At 43.4% G+C, this 27,248-nt stretch overlaps 1 protein-coding gene across 5 annotated transcripts in view; it reads left to right on the top strand.

The window, feature by feature from the left end:
* The window catches only part of NR3C2 (nuclear receptor subfamily 3 group C member 2), a 304,628-nt gene extending 277,619 nt beyond the window's left edge, over positions 1–27,009 (top strand). For all 5 annotated transcript variants that reach the window (XM_080671882.1, XM_080671883.1, XM_080671881.1 and 2 more), the window contains 3 exons: positions 2,152–2,282; positions 7,607–7,764; positions 25,819–27,009. In XM_080671882.1, coding sequence (XP_080528008.1) covers positions 2,152–2,282; positions 7,607–7,764; positions 25,819–25,974 — 445 coding nt within the window. In that variant the 3' untranslated portion in view covers positions 25,975–27,009. The remainder of the gene's footprint in view (positions 1–2,151; positions 2,283–7,606; positions 7,765–25,818) is intronic.
* Positions 27,010–27,248: the final 239 nt, after the last annotated feature.

The following is a 27,248-nucleotide window of genomic DNA, read 5'->3' as shown; positions in this document are numbered from 1 at the left end:
CAAGGTGCGAAAGGAAAGGAAGGCAGCTGATCAATGTTTCTCTCTCACGTCAATGCTTCTCTCTCTCTCTAAAAAAAAAAAAAATATATATATATATATAAATGTATGTGTGTATATATATATATATATATATATATATATATATATATATATATATAAAATCTCCTTGGATGAGGATTAAAAATAAAGTAATTTTTAAAAAGATGTTATTAGTAACAGCAAGAGATAAAAAAGCTTATAATAAAATGAGTAAAGATATTAGACAAATCACCAAAGAAAAAACCACATGGTCAGAAAACATTTGAAAAATATTCATCCTACTGTTGATAATGGAAATGCAAATAGAATCAGCAGTGTGCTACCTTTTCAACCCCCATCAGATGGCAAAAAAAAATTTTAAATTGGATAATGACAAGTATTGGTGGAAAGTGGGATAAAAGGACATTCTCATCTCCTACTGGTTAGAAGGAAAGCAATGTGCACAGATCTGCAGCTCACCGTCTTCGTTCTGTCCTAGAGGAGTGCTCAGGGATGTTCCTTGAGCATCACTGATAATAGCAGTAACAGCAAGTGTCCATCCCTAGTGGAACGGATTAGTGAACTGTGATATAGTCACACAAGTGAAACTTGGAGCAGTGAAAATGAGTGAACTTAAGAGTTATCTCTGCTAAGATGGATACATCTCAGAATTATAACACTGAATAAAAAGAAGTGGCAGACATGCATATCTAGTTTCAAATTTACTAAAACAAAGCAGTACTGTGTGCTGTTTATAGATACATACATGTACAGGAAAATAGACACATCTGAGGGGGAATGATAACCAGCCCAAGTGAATGGTTCCCTTGAACGAGGAAGATGAATGGAATCAGAGAGGAAGACACAGCAGACCTGAGCTCTGTCCTGTTCCATTTGTAATGATGTGAATCAAATATAGTAAACATATTAGCATTTATTTGCATTGTTAATTCTGGATTGTAGATGCATAGGCTCCTGCTATTATTGTCTCTCTCTCTGTGTGTGTGAGTGTATGTATTTAAAATATTCCCTTCATTGAAAATAGCTTCCAGCTTATAATTAGAGAGGAATGACATCATCATCATATGCAGAGCAAAATGTTCTGTGTTGCATTGTGAGTTCTTTACAAATGGCTTTCAGAGTTGAGATGAGAGAGATTTCTGCCAGTTGAGCCCAAGAGTGCTTCCTGGAAGAGGCATCACAGTGTTGCTTTCCCACAGATGCCCTGCTGTCAGTTATTCATAGATTTCTATCACCCACCATGACCTTTTTTGTTCATTTCTTCGGCCCTTGTCAAGTCCTTTCCCATTTTTCACTGTTTCTCTTTTTCACTAATTACATTCTGCTCAATATAAAGTAGTAGTTACCCAGGGTCTCCCCAAATTACTATGAGCCAATACATCTAAAAACCTATAAGTGATGCCATACTTCTAATGGAAAGAGAAAATAATGCCTTCTGTCGTAACATAATGTGGATTTTTATGACAACATTGGATTTAGTGGAGGAAGAGGATTGGTTGGTTGTTCGAATGAATGGAAACATTTGGCAAACTCCCACATAGCTTTCTCCCTTTACCAGAAAAATTCTAGTCAAAGTTCTCACCTTTTCAAATTGTGTCTAATTTCCCTTTTTAAAGGTGCTTCATCAAACAGTTAACAAACTTATTTCAAGACCTCTGTGTGTGTGTGGGGGGGGGGGGGGGGGAGGGGGCGGGTGTCCACATGGAAACTGGATTTGGTCAGCACTATCCTGTGTTCATAGCATCCAGCACAGTCCTTCTGAACAGTGAGTGCTTGGTCTCTGCTGACATGGACCGGAAGCCACATCACAGTGGCTTCTCTGCTCTCCGGATGCCCTCACTACAACAGTGCACACCACACAATGAAAGCATGGCATGCTGAGAGAGGTTGGCAGCAGGGCTTCAGACACATGCTCACATGCAGCATTGGTGTAGAAGCCATTCCCCGTCATTGGGCAAGGCATCCAGTTTGTTTTTAAAATGCACATCTGCTCCGTGTTGACACCTATTGGAAGACTCTAACTTAAACCTCTCGTTAGACTGCCTGGAGCTGCGGACTGGGTTTGACAAGAAGCCTTGTTTTTTCAGACCCTTTTTACCTTTTCCTTGGCAGAGAGAAGATGCACCAGTCTGCCATGTATGAGCTGTGCCAGGGCATGCACCAAGTCAGCCTGCAGTTCGTCCGACTGCAGCTCACCTTTGAAGAATACACCATCATGAAAGTGTTGCTGCTGTTAAGCACAGGTAAGCTGATGCCCGCCCAGGTACTTTTCTACCGTGTCAGGTCATTTCCCCTTTGGGGAGTAGCCTATGGAGAGTATCAAGTAGTTGGTATAAAAAGGAACATTTTGAGGAGCTGGGAGGAGGGCTTCGGTCTTTGATGAGCTAGGTCAGTGGTCGGCAAGCTCATTAGTCAACAGAGCCAAATATCAACAGTACAACGATTGCAATTTCTTTTGAGAGCCAAATTTTTTAAATGTAAACAACTTCTAACGCCACTTCAAAATAGACTCGTCCAGGCCATGGTATTTTGTGGAAGAGCCACACTCAAGGGGCCAAAGAGCCGCATGTGGCTCGCGAGCCACAGTTTGCTGACCACTGAGCTAGGTTACTTGCAGAGGATAAAACTTGGGACATATGAAAAAGCAAGTGCCTTCAGTCCTTCATTCACCCGGTCTCTAAACGCTCACTAGGTGTCTGTGATGTGTGTGGTAGGATTGGGCAGGTCAGGAACGATTGGGTAGCTGAGGCAGGGTCTCTGCCCTCGGGGAGTTTTACTGTAAGTTTAGACATCATTGCAATACATGTGGAAGGGACCGTCTACTATGATAGAGTGTCATGGCGGCTCATGGAAGGGAAGGGCATGGCCAGCTCTGGGGGACAGGGAGGGATGCAAGGGGAGCGGATCTTGGGGATCTTTGGAAGGGTTCCCGGGCTGGATATGAGGAATGAGATGGCATTCCCAGCAAGGAACTGGGAGAGTGAGTGTGGAAATGTGGCAGAGCACTTCAGGCAATAGCACTTACTTCTGGGGAGTTGTGTTGCCTGTTAATTTTTAATTTTTATGGTATTTAAGTATTTAATTTTCCAAGGTGCATCTGGTTATATTGGACTGGGGAGGAGCGGGGAGTGGGGTTGGGATGTGGACTGGACCCGGATATTCAGTGCCTGTGGAAGACACCTGGCCTCTGCTAGGTGGGCAGAGGACAACCCTGAAGGCTCTGAGCAGCGGGGCGACATGAGCAAAGCTGTATTTATGGCTTTAGGAAGAGGTGTCTGGTGGTAGGCTGGATTTGATGGATTTGAGAGGAAAGGGGGTGGGAGAGGCAAAGACAGGATCTATCCTGTCTGGAAGCACAGAGACCTGTGAGGCTGTTGAAATAATGGACTGGCTAATGGTGGTTGGTTGACGATGGACAGGAAGAGGAAGAGGAAGAGGAAATGAACATGGCCTGGGTTAGAAGTGAGCACAGAGGAATGACCAGGATGGCAGTGATACCATTAAGAGAAGTGTGTTAACATTGGTACTTGGAATAAGTTTTATGGAGTAAAAAATGAATTTTATCTTTGGATAAATTCATTTTTAGACATATCTTAATAGAGAGGCCAAAAGAAGGAGAAAATTTGGGCCTGGCACTCAGAAGACTGGTTTGGGTATTGAGATATAAACTTGAAATTATCTTTACAGAAAATTGTAGTCTGGACTCAGCTGGTGAGCGGGGTTGCCAGGCCACAGAAAGATGAGACCAGGTCCAGTTGGCCACGTGAAAGGGGTGGCACAGGCGGAAGGGACAGAGACACAGCTGTCAGAGGGGTGGTGTACAGCCTGGAAGCCAAGACTCGGTTTCCAACAGGGGCAAGAAGAACCGCCTGGCTTGCACAGAGACGCCTGCCAGCGTTGACCATTAGGTGTCAGGCAGGTGCCAGATGGCCAGCGACTTTCAGATGGATGGGAAGCTTCATTCAGCTTCTGGAACCAAGTAGGAGTTGATGGCATAAGATGCCAGAAGAGACAGGTCAGGATTAGCCTTGGCAAAGACAGGGAGCACCTTTTCCTTGGACAAGGGCATAGGCATGTTCAAACAGGGGAAGGAATCTGAGGAAACTCAGTCAGATGAGGGGCAGACTAAGAATGGCGGCAGGAGACTGTCTGGAGAGGTAATCCCTCCACCACATGCCATGGCCACCGAGGTAACTCAAGACATGTTCTGGATGCCAAGGCGAGTGGCGTGGACCTCAGAGTTGTAGTTGTTGAGTGACCAACCAGCTGTGGCATCCCACGTGTGCCCAGCCCTTCCATGGCCAGTGAATCGGGCCGGGGAGAAGGGCTGTTTGCAGCAGAGTCATTTGGAAGAAAGGGGCATCAGTAGCCAAGGTAACGAGGACACAGTGGACGAGAAGAGATGTATTTCCAGCCAAGAGCGACTGGGCCTGCGGAAGAGTGAGCCTCAGACAGGTCCAGCAGGAGCAGGGAGGTAGTGGTGACCACTCATCAGAATCCACTTCACACATGTTTAGCACCTTGCAGTTTTATATTATCTAATGAGATTGACAGCCCAGTTCTGGAGTTGACAGAACAGGCACACAGTGTTACTTGTTCAGTACCCTCTGTGAGTTAGGACTCACCCAGGACTGTGGACTTCATGCCCAGGGCTGCCACCACTGTCCCAGGAGCAGGGAGCGAGGGCTGCAGAGGCAGCTCGGCGCCTGACAGCCTCAGGGACAGTGGGCTGTGAGTGGGCTGAGTGGACTCCGCAGAGGGGGCCGTGGGCAGCCTGGCAGGGGCGTGCCGCACCTCACAGCTGTGTTTTGTTTGGCCGGGACAGGATTTTTAGGTTGCTTTTGGCCTTTTGTCTTACTTTCATAGAATTTGATCGCCAGGGGCTGGGCATGTTCTCTCCTTTGCCACAGGCCCCACCATCCCTCACTGTTTACATTCAGACCCTCATCTGCCTGCCGGGCAGGATCCAGGCTCTCTGTCCCTACTCCTGGATTCCTCCCTGGAACGTAACCTTGGAAATTGAGACTCAAATCAGTGATCTCATTCCTCTTTCCCATCTCTGTTATTAACCATCCCTGGTTAGAAACGTGTTTTAAATACACACACACACCAGATAATAGGAAATTTAAATGAAATATTTTTTTTCTAAAATTCATGTGATTCTAATTATTTATAAATTTTGACTACTCAATCTTAATTGGTGTCTGACCCTTTTATATACAGGAGTGGGCAAAAGTAAGTTGTGAGTACACAAAAGTTTGTCCTTGTATTATTATTTATTAATTGGTATTTTTCCATATGAACAACTGTAACCTATTTGCCCACCCCTGCACATTTAATCAGCCAGCCTGTCATCAACTCTGATATGATTGTGAAGCTGTCTAGGTTGATGTATTAGCTTCCAAGGAGCTCAGTACTTTCATTTCTGATTTTTTATAGATGCAGGAAAAGCAAAATGAAGTGGTAGTAGAACAAGAATTTTATGAACCACAGGAACTGTGGGCTTTAGTTTGCTCATTTGCAAATCTGTGGAATGCCTGAGCATCCTTCCTCTTAGGATGGGAGGTTGCACCCCTGATGTCCAGCGAATCAGGAGACTGTTTAGCAATGACAGCAAGAGTTTTGTGCTCCTTCTGCTCGCAGAGGAGAGCAGACGGACTTCCTTCCGCCCGTAGTCTCTGCTCTTCTGCAGCCCGTAGGATCTGGACGATTTCCAGCAGCCATGCTGCTTAATAAGTAAATTCACAAAATCTGGGCAGACCTCCAAAACCTGAGGTTTTGCTCAAGTTCTCTTTATTTGTGGGTTTGTTTCAGCTTCTAAAATATCTATCCGTAAAATTGGTACAATATATTTCAACCACTTCAGTAATGTATAACTAAAATTTGACACAGGTTGTTCATATTTTGAGAACTTCTGATAACAAAGCTATCAGAAATATGAAGGTCTTTGCTTAATCTTCTATTATGTGCCAAATAGTATTGAAATATAGTTGTGTAATGTATTCACTTATTCTAATTTTAGGTAAAATTTTAATGTATAGGATGACACCCATAAATATTTCTAGATTGAAAAACAAAAGTTTTACTCCATAAAATGTCATAACTTTAAAAGTTAATACGTGGATGGGAAGTATACGCTGTTACTTGCAAACTTTCAGTTTCTTTTAGAAAGTTTTAGGTGAACATTAAAATTTTGGTTGAAACAGATATATAGCTTTAATATTAACATCCTGGTTATTACCATCCTTTTTTTAGTATTTTTATACTTTTAAAACAAGTTTTTAATTTTCAAGAAAAAAAACAATTATATAATGGATGGTTTTAATTCTTAATGTGAATGTCAAATATTTGAAACCACAACTAATACTGTGAAAGCCTCAGGAATTTGTACAGTTGCTATTAGGGACTTATTTCCCCCCACAAAAATAGACAAATCAAAAGCTTCACCAATTCAACTCAAGGAGAAGATTATTAATATGTGAAGTTAATTTTGCAAGATAATCCATATCTTTATAGAAAAGCACAGGTTTAATTGCAAACAGTGGCATTCCTGGCTTCCAGGGTTGCACATACTATTCAGAAACGCACTTAGCCATTCTGAAGTGCTCATGACCCTGTCAATTATCATGTATACCAGTTATGATAAAGTAACAAATGTGCTGTGTAATTAAGTGACAGTAAGAGCAGTTTCCAACTCAGAATGTTAATATCATCTAGTCACTACATAAAAGAAGAAAACATAATCCTTCATTTTCAACCTTACCAAAGATAAAGATGAACACAGTATTTTCTCTTTGTAAGTTTTAGATTTTCCCTTGGCTGTAGACTGCCACTACACACACCCCCACCCCTTGTCAGGTTATCTGGGAAGTCACATGACAGTGCCTCATTGTCATGTGATCTGGAGCAAAGAGAATGGAAAGTGCTTCTTTGTATGCACATTCTCCCATGGGTAGATGGCCAGTTTTCCCAAGTGTCTTTGATATTTGAACTTGAATATGAAAACATTGCTTTCTAATTCTAGCTCCAGCTTAGATTGTCTGTGGCTCTTCCAGTTGTTCTGGAAAATCAAAGTATGTTTTCCTTCCTCAGAGGTGTTGGCAAGTCAGGATTCATAAAACACTTTGATGACAAGCCACAAGGCCATGAAGCATTGTGGTCAAGAGTCAGGCTTTGGAAACTGACCAAGCTAGGTTTATATCTCTTCTCTCCCATTTATTGTGTCCTTGCACACGTGTTTAAACCTCCGGTCCTTAGTTTCCTCATCTGTAAAACAAGAGTAATATAATGGTTGTCATATGACTGATGTCAAGATTAAGCTGATATATGCAAAATGTATAATAACAAGCTCCTGATAAATCGCAGTTATTATTCTTTTGTATATGTATGTGTACAAGAGTTACCAAGATAACTGCCATATTTACTAATAAATGCAATTAATTGAGATTCAGTGTCAATCTAAAAGTGGGAACCTAACAATCTCAAAATATCCTAGGCCATTTAACTGCTAAGATGCGAAAGCTGTTTTCCATCTGGGCTTTTACGTATCTGTTCTCCTTAAACACAGTTCCAAAGGATGGCCTCAAAAGCCAAGCTGCATTTGAAGAAATGAGGACAAATTACATCAAAGAGCTGAGGAAGATGGTAACTAAGTGTCCCAATAATTCTGGGCAGAGTTGGCAGAGGTTCTATCAACTGACCAAGCTTCTGGACTCCATGCATGATGTGAGTATTGTCCTGTGATGCCTCTTCAGTGAAGGGTCAACAACCACACACTGTTCGCCAAATGAAGTAGGAGAGTTGAGAAAGTTCTCGGGACTTGGGAAGAGGAAAGGTCTGTTACCTAGTGGGAGGCAGCAGGAGGTGAGAGCTGACCAGGAAGGAAATTTTCCTCCAGATCACGTTTGTAACAAACCTCCTTTCGAGCCAAGGGTGTGGCTTTCCCTGGGAATAGGACCAGAGGAACGTGTGCCGCCAGGGCAGAACCCGTGTCCCGGCCCGGGATCGGGTCAAGTTTCACGTTTCTTTGTGCAATTTAGGAAATGTTTGGTTAGTAGACCTGTTTGCTTTCACAGTGCATAGGTCCATCTTCTACAACTGTTAATCTAATAACCCAACCTTTTAAAAACATTATTAGTGGTCCAGGGCCAGCGTGGATCATCTCAACCTTTGCCAAATTTTGAATCCTATATTCACTGTTCTTCATAGGAGTCACCTTTCTTGTCTTAATGTAAATACAGAAAGCAAATTTTGAGATTGTTTCTTCTAACTTAACCAGCTATAGATGCAGCTGAGGTATTGGTTAGAGGTTTCAATACAAAATATTGATTTGAATCACTTGCTTTATGTCATTTAAAATGTGCTTCTTGTTTCACTTTGTAAGCATCTTCTCCCATTTTGGCTCAAAAAAAAAAAAAAAAAAAGGAAAGTTGCATGCAGTCATGCTAATTTAGTTTTTCACGTTTATGAGGTTTTCATACTTTTTTGGGGGTAAACTGTATCACCCAAGCACAACCCATAGATTTGCATAAGAAATTTCATCTTCAAATATTTCTGTGTTGAGGAAAATGTTGCAGGCTTGATGACCAGTATTAGTATTTCTTTTGAACTAATGGTTCATCCTTTAGAAATGTTTATGCCAGTGGAACATTATCTCTCTGCGGGTTCTTTGATAAAAGAATGTCACTTTGCAGTATTTTGCATGGAAGACCCATTGCCTATCAGATTGACCTTTGCCTTTTCTGAACTTTTTGTATGGTCTCAGTCAGATGACCAGTAAGTGAATTCAGGGATGGATAGTTCTGCTGATTATCAGTGTCCTACGGTGTGTGCTTTACTGGGAAATGAGGAATAAGAGAGGATGGCAAACAGGCCTTTGGGGGACACAGCAAAGAACGTGCCCCACAACTCACGTGAAAGGGCATGAGGAACGCAGAGCATGGATACAGGCCGTCTACCTGAGAACAAGGGCACGGCTACTTCCTCCTGGTGGTTGTGTCAAAATCCTTCTGAATGGGGCTTTGAATGGGGCTTTGAGGTTCTTTCTAGAAGAATTCTCTTGTTTGTTCAAATGTATGGGCAGGCACAAGTGCAGTATCAAAATGAGTGTGCAGTTGTCATCACAATGTATGACAATAGATCAAGTGTTTTGAAGCAACTTGCATGTAATATAACAGAAGTAACAACTTTTTTCCAACAGCCTTTCAGAATCTTTATGCCTTCAGCAGAGCAGCACAGTGGAAGCACTTAAGGGCCAGCCCAGGGCTCCATGTGTCAATCCATCCTCTGCCAGCTGCGTGTGTGAGCCAACACAGTGCTGGCCACCAGATAAGAACTCAAGTTGCCAAGTGGCTATATGCTAAGTGATGCTCTTCTGCAAAATCCCCCAGGGCAAATCATTGTCCTTTTAGTATTTTTTAATCAAGGTATAATTGATACACAATAAGGTGAATATATTTAAAGTGTACCATATGAGAAGTTTGACCCATATATTCACCAAGACAACAAACATGTCTATCACCCCAAAACTTTCCTTGTGTACTTTTTTAAGCTTTCTTCCTACCTACTGCTCCCTACTTGCTTTCTGGCAATATAAATTAGTCTATGTATTCTCAAGTTTATACAGTGTACTCGTTCATATACTCTAGACCAGTGGTCGGCAAACTCATTAGTCAACAGAGCGGCAAACCGCGGCTCGCAAGCTGCATGTGTCTCGCGAGCCGCAGTTTGCCGACCACTGCTCTAGACTTTCATACACATGGAATCATGCAGTATGTAGTCATTTCTGTCTGGCTTCCTTCACTTAGCATGATTATTTGAGATTCATCCATCCTATTGCATACATCAGTATTTGGTTCTCACTCATTGTTGTGTAGCATCCACGGTACAGATAGTCCACATTTTGGTAGTCCGGTACCCATGCGTGGGAGTATGGGTTGTTCCCAGACTGGGAACTATTACAGAGAAAGCTGCACTGAACATGTGTGTGCAAGTCCTGAAATGGACATCACTCTCTTTTTCTTGGGTGAATCGCTAGTAGTGAAATGCTTGGGTCATATAGGCAATGTGTTCCCATTTTTTATGAGACTGCCAAACTCTTTCCCAGAGTCGTTGTACAATTAAGTGTACATTCCTTTGACAAGTGAGTTCATATTGCTCCACATCCTTGCTAACACTCGGTAAGATTGGTCTTCCTAGTTGTAGCCTTCGCAATAACTGTGCGGTGGTGGTTTTAATTTGCATTTCCCTGGTGATGAATGATCTTATCATGTGCTTATTTACCATCTTCATGTCTTCTTTGCTATAGTGTCTGTTTAGCCCTTTGGCTCATTTGAAAAAAAAAATTGTTTGTTTTTAATTAGAATGTTGAGTTTTGAGAGTTCTTCCTACATTCTAGGTAGAATTCCTTTATAAGATACATGATTTGCAGTCTGTGCTTCTTTTCATTCTTTTAGCGATGTCATTGGAAGAGAAGTTTTCCATCTGAATGAAGCCCAATTGATTATTTATTCTTTTATGAGCCATGTTTTGGTGTTGTATCTAAGGAATCCTTGTCTAAGCCAGCGTCACAAAGCTTTGATCCTGGATTTTCTCCTAGAGATTGTTGTCCTCTATTGACTGATAGGTAGCTTGAAAAGCGTTTTTTCTGAGTTTTGGTTGTTTCTGGTGGCAGGTAAAGCCAGTCCTTCCTACTCCTTTTGTCCGGAAAGAGAACACTCTTAGGGGAATCATTTTAATTCTAAAACCTTCATTTTAAATTATAAAAAAATGTTTGCTCTTAGAAGTAGCCTAACAGGAGCATCTTGAAAGTTCTATTTATATTCCTATTCCAGACAGAACATTGAAAAATGCATTGTAAGCCTAGAGGGACCTTTCTAACGTTCGCGCTTACCCAAACCTGAGACTGCCTCCAGCTTTTCATTAGAGGAAATCAGTGAGTCAGCATTTGTGGATTCTCTTCCAGGGAACAAAGAGCTGCAGGAGGACCATCTCTGTGTGTAGAGTGAGTCCTGCTCACCTTCTGGAAAGAGCGGGTTTGTTGCTAGGAACCCTGTGGACGTAAATCTAAGTGCTGCTTTAGAAAGCAGCATACTAGGCCACCCTTCAGGACACATGTCCGTAGATCTCATGTGCACGGTGCCCCAGATAAGTGGACTTGTCCTACACGGTGCACACACGTGTTGGCAGAACTGTGTCAAGGAGAGTGAAAACAGCATTCTCCGAAAGAACAGGCTGGCAGTTGAGTATTTGAATTGGTCAGCAACTTTAATGAATCATAAGCCCTCTGAGCATCTATTCCCCCCCACCCCCCAAAAAAAAAAAGTTTCAAAGAAAGCAGCTGTTGTCAGGCTTCTAAGGGTGGATGTATTTCTGCATTGCAAGTGTTCACTGCTGTTTGATAGTGGCCCTCCTCATGTGTAGTAAGATGGCACTGTGGTTTGGTTTGCATTTCCCTAATGATTTGTGGTGTTCAATATCTTTTCATGTGTTTATTGAACACATGAGTTATATCATCTTTGGAGAATTGTCTACTCAAGTTCTTGGCCCATATTTTTTGTTTTTATATATGTTCTGGATATTAACTCCTTATCTAATATATGATTTCAAACATTTTCTCCCATTTCATGACTTTCATTTGTTTTGGTGTCAAAGTCTTCTCTTCTGAACTTATAAATCAGTAGTTTATTTCTTTTAATTTTGCCAGTTATGGATTACAGTTGTATCTGATTCCAATTTATTTAGAGTGTAAAAAAGCATTTTTCTTATAACTCCTTTGACTTCATTATTAGCGAATGTTCCGTACGCTGCACATCTACAGAACATGTGCCATTCATTGTTCATAGCCAGTTTTTCAAATCTGTCAGAGAATAACTTTCTATGAGAATGTTGGGGGGAAACTAGGGCCTGGCCTTGTCTGGGGAGGTATAAACGAATTGTGCATTCCATTCCCACCTGAATCTCTGGGATTTATGATGCCACAGGGTGAGCTTTGTGGGGGGAAAAATAACTATCCCGTAGAAAGCAGCACTGAGGGTCCTGGAAGCTCGCTCATAGAAAATGATGTCTAAACCTAACCTGACACACAGGAATCTCTCTCTAATCTGAAATATATCTAGGGAAGATTTTGGAAAACTATCTCATTGTCTAACACCTGTGTCAATAAATCCCTCCCTCTTATGCTGCCTAAATCCCTCTTCTTACAATATAAACTAACCATATAATGCCTTGGGTTTACCTAGTGCCTTTCTTCCTAAGTCCCATCATTAAATCCTTCTAATATCTCCATGTGGTAAGGATGAGTAAATATTACTATTTACACTTCATCACCTCATCTTAATTCCTTTCTCTATAAAAGAGGAATAATAATGTTTACTCCTTTTTTTTACCCTTTCATGGAGAAAAGAATTAAGGCAGGGAGTGATTAAGTGCATTTTCCCTGGTTCCTAAGGGAGGCGGGAGAGAAGGCAGGAATGGAGAGGACGCAGCACCTGTGAGAGGCATCTGTGCACAGCCAGCCCTGCACCTGGTTAGCTCCTGGGCTGCTGGTAGGTGAGGTGTCACTTTGGCGTCCCACACATAGAAGGGTCTCACTCTTAGCTTCCTGTCCCGCTGTCTCCATCTTGAGGTCCTTCACAAACTTTGAACAAGGGGTTCCCCTAAGTAAAGCCGTCTCGCTCAGAGGGGATGACGAGTGGGAGAGCAGCCCCTGTGGCGGCCCGTGCAGCTGTGCCCATGGAAGTTGCAGGGATGGAAGGCAGAAGCCTCAGTGGAGCAGGGTGTCCAATTGAAGGAAACCGGAGACTTGTCCACACACTCGAAAGGAGCCTTAAACCTCAGGTCTAATTTAATACAAAAAGAAATAGTAAAAAAATTTCTTAAGGGTGGACTAGGGCAGATCATATGAAATGACTGACATTGAGGATGCCAGTTGATCAAGGTCATAATTAAAGGGACTAGAAAGTGTATATAGCTTCATACAGTCGATCATTATTTGCAGATTCTGTATTTTTGAGTTTGCCTACTAGTTAAAATTGTAGCCTCCAGGCCTGGCCGGTGTTGCTCAAGAGTTAGAGAATGAGCCAACACATACACGGGGGTCACAGGTTCAATTCCCAGTCAAGGGTATGTACTTGGGTTGCAGGCTCAATCCCAGGCACCTGTACATGCAGGAGGCAACCAATCCAATTGATGTGTCTCTCTCCCTCCCACTCTCTCTCAAAAAACAATGGAAAAATATCTTCAGGTGAGGATTAACAAAAACATTTAAAATACTTGTAACCCCCACCCCCCAAATCAATACTCTCAGCACTTTCACAGGCGTGAGCAGAGTAATGAATTGAGTCACCCAAAGTGCATGTTCCCAATGAAGGTCAAACAAGGTGACATTCTCCCTTCTTGTTTCAGCTCATACAGTAAATAAGTGTGCTTTTCATGATCCACTTGGTAACACATTTCTTGCATTTTTTTTTTAATATATTGATTTTTTACAGAGAGGAAGGGAAAGGGATAGAGAGTTAGAAACATCAATGAGAGAGAAACATCGATCAGCTGCCTCCTGCACGCCAAGGTACATGCTCCTGACCGGAATCGAACCTGGGACCTTTCAGTCTGCAGGCCGATGCTCTATCCACTGAGCCAAACTGGTTAGGCCATTTCTTGCATTTTTGTTAGTGATTTTGCTGTTTAAAATTGTCCCCAAATGTAGTGCTCATACGCTGTCTTGTGTTCTTCAGGGCAGGAGGCTGTGATGTGCTTCATGGAGAAAATAAGTGTTCAGTAAGCTTTGTTCAGGCATGAGGTATAGTGCTGTAGAATGTGAGTTCAATGTTAAGGAATCAGCAATGTACATTAAATAAGGAGTCTTTAAAGAGAAACACACATAAAATAAGGTTAAGTAGAGATCGAAAATGTCATGGGAACCTAACTCCATATTTTCCCTAGGAGTGTAGGTTCAGTGTTTGGAATTCACTGTTCCCAATGACTTTGTGGACAATGAGAGTCAGCTGTAAATGTGTATGATCTGCAGAGGCTATAGGACAAAGGCAAATGGCTCCTGAGGGCACAGTCAGAAATGGAAGGTGCAAGTGATGGCAACTGTCCCTTTGAATGACAGATTCTAGAGCCTGTAAGCTAGACAACCCCCTTATCTAGCTCAGCCCCTGTACAAGGGTTCTCCCGAAAGCATTTCCTAAAGGCTCAGAGAATCTGTAGAATATTTGGAAAGCCAGATCTAGCTGGTGCCGTATCTCCTGACTCACAGACTTACTTTTCACATTTAATATTTCTGAAATCAGGGGACATCTTATACTTGATTTATATATTTTAATAAACAACCAAAACCTATTCTCCCTTAAATTGTCACTAAATCCATGGCATGCCTTCCAATCCAGGAGCCAGCAGATGTTTTTCCCTAAAAGGCCACGTCGTAAGCACTGTAGGTTCTGTGGGTCCTGTGATCCTTGTCACAACAATGTGGCTCTGACCTTATAGTCTGAACGCAACCACTGATAACATCTAAATGAGTGAGCATGGCTGCGTCCCAGTAAAACTATTTCATACAACTTCCACATCACAAAATATTCTTTTGATTTTTCCCCCCAACCATTTAAAAGTGTACAAAAACAATTCTTGGGCCAGATTTGGCCTGCAGGCCATAGACTGCCAACCGATTCATTCAATGGCATCATCGAATCACGGGAGGAAACTAGATCACCTTGGTGTCAGGGCCTTGGATCAGCAGAGGCTGCCCTTGGCCAGTGTGGCTGCCCCTGGTTGCTGCGTGTCCCTCTTCTGTTTGCGACTGAAATAAGGATTTAACTGCTCAATCTTGATTAAACCTGATATTAAAGTTGGTAACTTAGGAACATGAATTGGTTTAGATTTTTACGTTGCTTGGTGTTGTGTGCATTTGCAAGAAGGATCTAGGAAATATTGAAAACAAAATTGGGAAAAGTTCATACTTCTATATACAGTAACGTGCCAATGCATTTCAAACACAACCCTTTCATTAGAATTCCTTTGTGCAGCCATGTTCTAATTATCCCTTTATCTTGAAGCTCTACTTTCTTCTTCTCCATTGTGTCATTTTTCTTTGTGTTTTCACACATACAATAGACCTTATTCACAAGAAGGCGGAGCTGCAATCTAGAACGAGGCTTGTAATACAAGGAAACTTACACAGAGTAGGAATTAAATAAATTTGAGTACAAAAAAAAAAAATCAGAAGGGAAATGAACCCATCTTGCTTAGCACAGCATCCAAACAACATACTTTGAAGATTAAATATTCATCACTGACCAGATACCAGTTTTTCGAATGTATTATAAAAATGGTGAAGAAATTAAAATGTGACATCTCAGATAATTAGATGCTAATGGGTGGAAATGCCCTTGGTTTTTCATGAGATGTTGAGTAGCGCCCTCCTCTCAACCCAGAACCACTCCCTCAGGCAGTCTCTCTGTGAAACGGAGGTACGCTCTGGCCTGGAGCCCTGGCTTTGGCCACACTCACTGAGGTTCCCCTTACCTAGAATTTGCAGGCAGAGCTCACAGCCCTGCCCTGTTGAGTCCAGATGGCCCCTGCCCATTCAGACTGGTCCTTGGCAGAGGAGGGAGGCCTTTTTAAAATGGGGAATCAACAAAAGATGCCCCCTTCTCGATGGTGACTGTGCTATCCCAGAGCTCCCAAGCATCCTGCTAAGCTTCCCAGGCTTGTAAAGGCCTCGAATTTCGCTGACACACTAGCATAGCTCACCTGTTAAGCTTTGGGCTATGAAATGTCTTTTGGTGAATGTTTGAAAACTAGTCTTCTTAGATATTTTTCTGGTGGTAACTTCCTTTACTGAGATATAATAGACATATAAAGCATGTATATCCAAGGTGTACAATGTCTTGCTTTGATACAATTATATATTGCAATATGATTACCACTGTAGCATCTCTATCACATCACATAATTATCTTTTCTTTTTGGTGGTGGAACAAGTAAGATCTAGTCTCTTAGCATTTCTAAAGATGATAATACAGTACTAGAACTTGTTTGCAAGGTTATACCTTCAACATCTCCCCACCCCCCTAGCCCCTGGTAACTACCATTCTGCTCTTTTTATGAGTTTGGCTTTTTCAGTTCCACATATAAGTGATATATATTTGTCTTTTTCTGTCTGACTTCTCTCACCATAATAGCTTTCCAGTCCATCCATGTTGTCGCAAATGTTCTTTCTCTTGGTTGAACAGTATTCTACTGATGGATACTTGGGTTGTTTTTATGCCTTGGCTACTGTGAATAATGTAATGAACATGGTAGTGCAGATATCTCTTCAATATCCTGTGTTCATTTCCTTTGGATACAGACCCAAGAGTGGAGTTGCTGGATCATATAGTGCTTCAGTCAATTTTTAATATTGTTAGGAATCTCTACTTTTCATAATGGCTGAACCAATTTACATTCCCACCAACAGTGCACAAGGATTCTATTTCTCCACATCCTTTACCAACACTTATTTCTTATCTTGATGGCAGCCATTCTAACAGGTATGAGGTGATACCACATTGTGGTTCTGACTTGCATTTCCCAGATAATTAGAAATGTTAAGCATCTGTTCATGTACCTGTTGGCCATCTGTATATCTTCTTTGGGAAAATATTCAAGTCCTCTATTTTTTAATTGGATTATTTGTTAGTGAGATATATGAGTTCATTATACATTTTGAATATTAACCCCTTCACTAATATATAGTTTGCAAATATCTTCTCCCATTCTGTACATTGTCTTTTCATTATTTTATTGTTTCTTTTGCTGCATAGAAGCTTTCATTTTAATGTAGTCCTACTAGTTGAATTTGCTTTTGTGCCTTACTTGGCTTTGGTATCAGGGTAATGCTGGCCTCATATAATGAGTTTTGACGTGTTCCCTTTTCTTCGGGTTTTGGAAGAGTTTGAAAAGTATTGATGTTAATTAATCTTTAAATGTTTAGAAGAATTCACCAGTGGAGCCACCTGGTCCTAGGGTTGTGAATATTGATTGAATCTTCTTACTCATTATTGGTCTGTTCAGATTTTCTATTTTTTCCTAATTAGGTCTTGGAATGTTGGCATATTTTTAGAAATTTATCCATTTCTTTATTTATTTAATTCTTTATTTTTTAAAGTATTACATAAGTCTCCTTTTTCCCCCATTGACCTCTCCCAGCTGCCTATGTCCATTGGTTTTGCTCATATGCATGCATACAAGTCCTTTGGTTGATCTCTTACCCCCTCAGCCCCCGCCTTCCTTCGTAGGTTGGACAGTCTGTTCCAAGCTTCAATGACTCTGGTTCTATTTTTGCTCATCCATTTATGTTGTTCATTAAGAATGTATCCATTTCTTAGAAGTTATCCAATTTGTTAGCTTCTCACTATTCATACTAGTCTCTTACGATCCTTTGCATTTCTATAGTATCAGTTGTAATGTCTCCTCTTTCATTTCTGATTTTATTTATGTCTTTTTTTTCCCCATGGTCTAGCCAAAGATTTGTTTCTTTCTGGTATCTATTTTGTTCCCACTCTGATCTCTGTTATTTCCTTCCTTCTACTAACTTTAGGCTTAATTTGTTGTTTCCTAGTTCTGAAGGTATAAAGTTAGGTTGTTTATTTGAGACCTTTCTATTTCTTAATATATGCACTTATCACTATAAAATTCCCTCTCAGCACTGCTTTTGCAGCATCGCATAGCTTTTGGTATGTTGAGCTTTCATTTGTTTTGAGATGGTTTATTTTCCTTTAGATGTCTTCTTTGACCAGCTGATTGTTCAGAAGTATGTTTAATTTCCACATGCATGTAGATTTTCCAGCTTTCCTCTTGTTGGTTTCTAGTTTCATACCATTGTGGCCAGAAAAGATGTTTTCTGTAGTTTACATCTTTTTAAATTTTTACTAAGACTTGTTTTAGTTCCTATTATATGTTCTGTCATGGAGAATGTTCTGATGTACCTGAAAAGGAAGTGTATTCTCCTTTTGGATTGGAATATTCTATACATATCTGTTAGGTCCATTTGGACTAATGTATGGTTCAAGTCCAATGTCTCCTTGTTGATGTGCTCTCTGGATGAAAGTGAGGTATTAAAGTCCCCAACTATTACAGTATCGTCTATTTCTCCCAGATCTGTTTCATATGATTGCTTTGAATTCATTTTCTTGATGAATTGTCACCTTTACATATTTGCCTTCTTTGTCTCTTATTACCAGTTTTGGGTTAAAGTTTGTCTAAGTATATTTACCTCACCTTCCATGGAATGTCTTGTTCCATTCCTTCACTTGGAGCCTATGGATGTCCTTAAAGCCGAAGTGAGTCTCTTGTAGGCAATATACACCTATAATGTTGGTTCTTGCTTTTTTTTTTTTTTTTTTCATTCAATCCATTTAGATTTAGAGTTGTTAGTGATATGTGAGGATGTACAAATGCCATCTTACTGTGCTCTGGTTGTTTTGCATTTGCACTATTTCTTTTCCCTCCACGTAAGCCTGTCTTCATAAGTGTCGTCTCTCCGTGGTGGTATGCTGTTTCCGTTTTCTTTATCTTTTGTGCACCTACTCTAGGTTTGGCTTTGTGGTTACATGAGACATCCCATGGATTAAACTTAAGCTGACAGCAATTTAAGTTCAATCATCTATAAAAGCTTCACCCTTTTATATCTTTGATGTCATTATTTACCTCTTTGTATTATGTGCTTAGCAAATTATAGTAGCTGTGACTATTTTTAATACTCTTTTCCTTTGAAATTTGTATTGTAGTTAAGTGGGTAACACACATCCTATTACAGAATTTGGGGTTTCTAAATCTGTTTATTTACCTTTACCAGTTGCATACTTTAATATGTTTCCATGTCATAGATTAGCATCTGTGCATTTCAGCTTGAATTTCTTGAAAGGCAGGTCTAGTGGTGATGAATTGTCTCAGCCTTTGTTTTTTCTAGGGAAGTTATTTCTCTTTGGTAGCTGAAGGATAATTTTGCCAGATACAGTATACTTGCTGGCATTTTTTCTTTCAACATTGGAATATCTAACTCCACTCTCTCCTGGCCTGCAGGGTTTCTGCCGAGTTCCAATGATAGCTCAACTGGGATTCCTTTGTAGGTTATAATATTTTTTCCCCAGGTTCCTTTTAGGATTCTTTCATCTTAAATTTTGGCAGTTTCATTACAATACGTTTTGGACAAGCTCTCTGTGCATTGATATAATAGGGTGCTCAATTCATTTCCCGAGTTGGGTTAGTTCTTTCCAGAAGAAGACAAGGGGATATATTGTATTCCTTGTTGTTTTGATGAAATCCCACAGGCCATATAGGCTTTCTTCACTCTCTTTATTATCTTCTCTTTGTTCTCCTCTAACTAGGTTATTTCACAATTCCTGTCTTCTAACTCACTTATTCTGTGCTCTACTCTTCTATATATGCTATTGCATTTTTTCATTTCATTCACTGAGTTCCTCGGCTACATAACTTCTACTTGGTTCTTTTTCATTGAACTGTCTTTGAGCTTTCTTGCAGTTCCTTGAGTTTCTTCAAAACAGGGATTTTGAATTCTTTATCAGCAAGATCACAAAATGCTGTGCCTTTGAACTCAGATGGTAGAGGATTATCTTTCAGTGGAGAGATTTCCTTAATTTCGAATGATGTTTGTAGTTTTGCATTGCTGCTTTCTCATTTGAAGTAGCAGACACCTCCTTGAATACTCTGTTCATTGATGCTGGTTTGGGGGTGGAGGGGGTTCTGCCTTTGTATGCTACTCTGGTCTTACTCCCTCTTGTGGTATAATTCTTAAGCTTTTATGCCTCTGGTTCTTACCACTCACCAGACTGCTGGCAAGAAACCCCTTTGTTTCTATAGGTGGTGCTATAGCTCAAGTTTGTGCTTTCTCTCTTGTCCATAGACCCTGGCCAGTTTTCTGAGGGCCCTCCCTACTGGATCTTGTTCTTGCCTCCACACTTGGAAGTGGACACAGAGTGGGGGGAAGTGCAGACTTGGAGCATCAGGTGTGCCTGCAGAAACATAAAGGGACCCCCAGGTGTGGTGCTCCCAGAGGTTCCTCGGTAGACTTCCTGCTGAGCAGTCAGCAGCAGCCTCATCCCTGTAATGCCTTTGGATGCTTCTTTCCCAGTCTCCTTCCCCCTCCTGGTCATGGAGTTCCCGCCTCAGTACTCTGGGTGCCACTGCAGAGAAAGGGGCTTCTCCAGCGCTTCACTGGGCAGCTGTGGGAGGTGCCACCACCACCGGTAGTCCATCCAGTGCATTGTGGCTGCGGGTTTGCTAGTAAAGTTCTTGCTGTCTCTGCTGCATTTAAATTCATTTGACTTTTGCTCCGATGGCATGCTGGAATTTCCCCTTGGGAAGGCTAGACAGACCTCTGCAGTTTCTCTCTTGAGTATCTGCCCAAGCCAGCACTCTCCAGGTTCACTGCTCTGCTGGGTACACGGGTGGCAGGACGCTTCCCTGTCCTGGGCACAGTGCTGGATCCCACAGCTGTTTGTTGAATTGTGGGGGACAAACAGGGTGAACCATCTTATGCCACTGTCACTCCTGATCTTTTGATCCTTCTTTACTTGGTCACATCTAGAAGGCCTTCAGCTCCTAAGCACAGCCTCCAGGAGCACAGAGCAGGGTGAGCGGGGTTTGCAAAGGGACCCACAAGTGAAGGGTGGCATCTCCATGTAACTATCGTGTCTCATTGAGAGCACCAGCCAGACTGAAGCAGGTTATCCCACCAGAGTGTGCACCTTCCTCACTGGCCTGTGCTGCGTGGAGGTCGGGGGTTTTGAATGAAGCCCTGGCTCCTTTATAATCACTGCAGGACACTTTCCAGTGTTCATACCTATCATGGGAACACCTGGGATATATAACTACCGACCACTTCTCTTCCTGTGACAGTATGGAGTCCAAGTTCTGTATCTGCCCCTAACCCCATCTTATAGCTGCCTAGAATTCTAATCTTTGAAAACAAAGCTTCAATCCTCCCCGCAAGGCTTATTTCAAGCAAATAAAGCTTGATCCTACTCAGGTGAAAGCTCTGGAGTCAGCAGTAACTTGGGAGAAGGGAGCACACTATTGAAAACAGGTGGGACCTGCTTCACGGAGGCAGTTATCCGCCAGGTGCTCGTCCCCACCGAGTGGTTCTGTAACCTTCGAGCCGCAGCGCCAGGCCCACCTGCAGGGCACCAAGAGGCCGTGCGTGGGCGACTGCTCAGGGGAGAGCCTGGGAGAAAGGCACTGATAGAGGCCGCCAAGGGCCCTCGGTCTCGCTCTGACCTTGCCGGCTCATCTGCCTCTGGCAGCTGTTGCCCAGCGGACAGAGAAATGCTGAGCATCGAGCTAAACTTCTGTGATCCCAGCAGATGCATTTTGTACAGAATGAAAAGTCACTGCACAAGACTGTCTCTTATTCCTCATAATGTCGGATTCTTGCCTGTCCATCTAGGCTGGTGTCACCAGGAAAGGCCAGTGGGAATCAATGACGAGACGGCTGGCCTGGCTGTTTGTCTCACTGCAATTAAGGCATTTGTGCTGACAGGCCGCAGGGCAGAGATTTGTCCTTGTAGCCGTGACGTCCCTTGGACCCCAGTCCCTCTGACTGCAGGGGTGGGGTGCATACGACCTCACATTAAAACCCAACGTAAACAAGTCGAAGGGCATCGGACTGACGGGAAAAGATGGAAGCGGGTAGCTTCACAGATTGAGGTCTGTGTTATTTACTCAGGCCGCTGAAATGCAGATGCCCACCTACATTAGCCAGGTTTTGTTTTTGTTCATTGATTAATACCGGCAACAGGCTGCTCTGAAAAAAAAAATACTGGGCACTTACAGTCAGAGAAAGGCAGGAGCCAGGGCTGCCCAGAGCTAGCAGGAGGGCCTCTCCCAGGGGCTGTGCGGCTGCATCGGTACTTCCTGTCTTCAAGGAGCTTGCAGGCCACTTGAGGAGCTGCAAATATGCAAAGTGACACCAGAAGGAGGTGGAAGCCACAGGATAGAAGAGGAGGGGTGTCACCTGGCTCTAAACTGTCAAGTAAATCAGAAAGACAAAAAATGGCATCTGTGGGTTCAGAGGAGAGCAAGGGTCCTCAGGACAAGGTTCCAGGTCTCCTAGGGGCGGGGGTGACTGCAGGGAGTGGGGTTCTGTTAAAGGAAGAGCCTGGGAAACCTGCAGAAAAAGCCAAAACTCCTATCATTTGAAGAGACATTTTGGAAAAATCATTCCATGCTAATTGAGTGTCCAAGAAAACTTCTGGACTACCCCTGCAGGGCTGTGCATGCTGTGGACCTGGAGTGATTCAATTTTAAAGGTGGCCTGTGAGAAGTCTGGCTTTCCCCGCACAACACACACCAGGACTGGGGGGGTGGGGAGCTGAGGCTCCCTGCCCTGCCCTGGTGATTTCTGACATTGCAAGGGAAATCGTGGTTTGTGGTGTAAGTAGAAACTATCTGTGGTGGTTTAGTGATGCACAGCCACCTTGCAGGGTCTGACTACAGCCTGGCCTCACTCTGCTAACTCTGATCTTGGGAGAGTGTCCAGTGACGACGTGTGCATTGTACCTGTTTGTGCCATGGTTTTCTGGCTCCTCCGGGCAGGGGCCCATCTGCTGTGTTCCTCTGCACGCGCTGCTCATTGCTCCAGGGTGACACCTAGGAGACAGCATGAAGGTTAGACACTGTTCCCGCCGTGACACAGCAGTTTGGTGCACAAACAGCGTCCATTCTGGCTGGTCAGTGTCCCTGCCACCCAGTTCTCAGGGCCTAGTCCCCCACCTCACGCTCTGACCACCTGCAGCCACACCTTCCAGGAGGGCTGGAAACCTGGTCCCGCCACCCCCAGCATGTGCAGCGGGTCAGGAATGTTCTCACCCAGTGACTGGGAGCGCATGCCTTTGATTTTCACAGGTGATTCCTGACCTGCAAAGGTCTTCAGCCTTGTCCCAGGGCCCGGTGGTCGTCCAAAGCAGCCACCCTGAGGGTGAGCTCTTTCCTGAGAGTGTGTGGTGGTGACAGGGCCCTCCCCCCCGGGTGTGCACAGGGTCTAATGCCTCGCCTGGCGCTGCCCAGGCCACCCCTCCCTCTGCATTCACTGGAAACAAGGAACAGAGGTGGGTAGAAATGGCAGCCCCCGGTCAGATGCATGGTGAGAAAGTAGTGACCAGGACCCTTGTTCCCAGCCAACCTGCGAGGAAAAGAGCCGAGCTCCAGGCCTGTCCCTTCTGGGTTTCTCAGCACCTCCTAGGTGATGCTCGGTGCTGGGAATGCAGGTGTCACAGTCAGGGACAGAGGCGCTGAGAAGGCCGGGCCCTGTCCCCATTAGCAGTCACAGAGGTGCTCCGTGCACACTGCCTCGTGGTGAGAACTGATTTATTCTGCCTGCATCTGAGTGTATGTGAATCAGCACTGCTCTCGCCTGTTTCAGATGTCAGTAGGTCTGCGCAGAGCTCTCTGCTCTCCCCCACTGAAAGGTGTGGCACCGTGTGGGGAGAGGGAGGCATGGGTGGCTTTAGCTTTCACAACCACTGGCCCGCCACCTAAATTAAGAATCTTGCCATCCCGATTCTAAGAATCTTTTTTTCTGGAAAAGCAGAAAACAGAGTCCTCCTGCCCTTCACTTATAGAAGGGGGACCAAGTTCCAATAAGATGACTGAGCAGGTTTGGTAAACTGTCCATAGAGATAAATGATGGAAGGAGTTTGGGACCAGTAGGAGGCTCCACCCTAGCAGAGCATCTTGGCCTCCTGATTAAAGAGTAGGCACCCTAAAAAGCAGGAGCTCTCCTCACCCTCATTTTACAGACCTGGAAACAGAGGTACCACATTCACAAAGCAAGCATGTGAGTGAACTTGCCCAGAGCAGATGGGGATGGAGACTTGTGCTATTTCCTAGCTTCTCTGGCCCCCATGCCCAGTGGCTACAGAACACTTACTGCATGTCACCGTCTTTGGAACCTGCCTAGGGAACAGCACTCTGCAGCCACAAACAGAGCCGGTATCTTTCCCAATGACATTTTCTTGACTTCTGGTTTGCAGTGAAGGCCTCTACCACACAGTCATTTACTACCCCATGCAATTAAAGCTCGCTATTCGAGTTTTAAAAAAACCTGAGGGAAAATGACATATGTGTTTTTCACAAGAATCGCTTTTCTGACATGGATTAGTATTGCCTGCTTTACCACAGAGGGAAATGACGAAAAGTCTAGTTAACTAAAAAAAATCAGAATGTGTGCATTGTGATGTGAAATGATATTCCTAGTAAACAGAAGAGCAACCAAGAATGCATTTGTGGTTACTGTTTCTTTACCTCACAAAAGTGGTTCAGATCCAGGAGGCTGAGAAGGTCCTTGGGTGACAGAGGAGGGAAAATGGCTGGATGGGCGAGGGGACGTCAAAGTTGTCCTTGATGCTTTTACTTAAAATCCGCCTGCAGTGGAGCATGGATGACAGTGGACAGATGCATGGAGATGCAGTAGATGCCCTCACATTGAATACTGCACAGCTGTGAGAAAGAGAAATCCTGCCATTTGTGACAATATGGATGGATCTTAAAGGCAGGCATTATACTAAGTGAGATAATCCAGAAGGAGAAAGACAAATACTGTATAATCTCACTTTCCTGCAGAATCTAAAAGAGCCAAACTCATAGAAACAGAGTAGGACAGTGGTTACCAGGGGCTGGGGGAAATGTTGGTCAAAGCGGACAAATTTCTAGTTATCAGAGGAGTACGTTCTGGGGATCTAATGTACAGCATGGTGATTATAGCTAATCACAGTGTATCTTAAGTACTTACACCACAAAAAAAAATGGTAATTATGTGACATGATGCAGGTTTTGGCTAATCATTTTGCAATATATAAGTGTATCACATCAACCTATGGTACAGCTTAAACTTATATAATGTTCTATGCCAAGTATAACATTGCACAGCTCAAAAGCTGGGGGAAAATGAAAAAAGTAACTGAGAAGTCTTAAGTCTGCCATCAGCTAAGGGCAGGAAGCCTGAAGGAGGGAGGACTGGGGCGAGGGGGGGTGGGGAGAGTAGAGAAAGGATGAGGGGCTAAGCCAGGCCTAAGGGGGGCATGGCCCCTGCCAGCTAAGGAGCTCTGCCTTGTCCCTCACTGTCCTGGGCACCTGCCCCTCCAGCCCCAGCCCACCTTACCGTCTTGGGGAGGCCCATCACCCAAAGACACATGCTCGCCCCACCCAATCACACATAAGAATGTGAGGACAGCCCTAACCGGTTTGGCTCAGTGGATAGAGCGTTGGCCTGTGAACTCAAGGGTCCCAGGTTCGATTCCGGTCAAGGGCATGTACCTTGGTTGCGGGCACATCCCCAGTAGGGAGTGGCAAGAGGCAGCTGATCGATGTTTCTCCCTCATCGATGTTTCTAACTCTCTATCCCTCTCCTTTCCTCTCTGTAAAAACAAATCAATAAAATATATTTAAAAAAAAAAAAAAAAAAAAAAAAAAAAAAAGAATGTGAGGACAGCAATTCAGTGATCCAGCCACTCTGCACTTGGTTACTGTCCCTGTAGCCACCGATACATGTAATCCTGAGCAGTTACACGGCTCTTGGCTGCATTTGTTTTTGCATGAAGGCATACAACGTGCCCGGTGACATGAGCACCCTCCTTCCTCCCCCAGGACAGGGGACTTACTAAGATTTCCTGGCTGGATTTCTGAACGTTGCTCTGAGAATTTACACAAGTTATAATGCCGAACGCTGCAGGGACAGGGATGGAAATCTGACCTGTGTCACGTCCCCTCTCTGTGTTGCAGCTGGTGAGTGACTTGTTGGAATTTTGCTTCTATACCTTCCGAGAGTCCCAGGCCCTGAAGGTGGAGTTCCCCGCGATGCTGGTGGAGATCATCAGCGACCAGTTGCCGAAGGTGGAATCCGGGAACGCCAAGCCGCTTTACTTTCACAGGAAGTGACGGACGCGTCGTAGCAGAAGAACTTTGCCTTAAGTTCCCCTGTGTTGTTCCACACCCACGAAGGACCCGAGAAATCATATTTTTAACAGGTGATGGTTGAGTCACACTCGTTCAGCAGTCTCTGGAGTTTAAGGTCATGTTAAGGGTTTGGGGCCAGGTTAGAAGTTAGACATGGATTTGGCAAGACCCGAACAGTCTAAACTCTAAAGGACTCTCCCCTCTCCAGTCCCCAGTGCTTAGAAACATGTTCCTCTGGATGAAAAGCCATATCTAGTCAATAACTCTCTGATTTTGATACTTTAACAGACGGAGGTTTTAACTTTGCCATGTAGTTTCTGGTCTCAGCCGCTTGTTTTAAAAGGGTTCAAGGACTAATGAACTTTTTAAAGCTTACCCTTGGTTTGCACATACAACGTATAGGCTATATGGGGCATTAATATTCTTTTGTTATTTAAAAAACAAACAAAAAAAGAAAAAACCTATACAGATTCCCGTTGTGTAATAACAGCGCACGCGCGTGGGAGAGCGCCCCCCTCTGGCTCGCACTCGCCCGCGTTCCTCCGCATCACTGGCGTCCCTCCCCCTTCAGCGTCCATTGGTTGATTAGAATGGATAAGATGTTAAAACAAATGCCTCGGTTTCAATTTCTAGTATCTATTGTGTTGGCTTTACAGATAATTTTTTGCAGTCTTTTGCTGTGCTGTACATTACTGTATGTATAAATTGTGAAGGACCTGAGTTATATATGGTATAAGGAACTTTTGTAAATGAGAAAAAAAAGACACACAAAAAAACTTCAATGGTTAATAGGAAGAATGGGAAAGTATTTTTGAAAGAATTCTATTTTGCTGGAGACTATTTAAGTACTATCTTTGTCTAAACAAGGTAAAAATTTCTTTTTGTAAAGTGAGATGCTCTGCATGCCTAATGAACCGTTTACAGTGTATTTAAGAAAGGGAGAGCTGTGCCTTTTTTAGCTTCACATCTGATTTACCCTTTTCCAGTCTCTGTTGTAAATAACCACACTGAAACCTCTTCGGTTGTCTTTAAGCCTTTCTACTTTGTCTGTACTTCGTTTTGTCTTTGGTCTCCCGCGGGGGTGCTCGTGGAACGTGAGCATGTTTTCCGGCAACGGGCCGTGGTGTCCGGAGGGCCTTGAAGGCGTCACCTGAGGACGCACGTGGGAGCCGGGCCGGGAGCGCGGCTTTAGCACCGCCGCACCTGTTCCTTGGTCCTCAAGAAGCAGAACCAGCCGCAGGCCCGTGAGGAGAGCC

Source organism: Plecotus auritus (genome assembly GCF_963455305.1).
Source record: "Plecotus auritus genome assembly, chromosome: 6".
NCBI lineage: Eukaryota > Metazoa > Chordata > Mammalia > Chiroptera > Vespertilionidae > Plecotus > Plecotus auritus.
The sequence above is the reverse complement of the archived record's forward strand: the minus strand, read 5'-3'. Positions and strand labels throughout refer to the sequence as shown.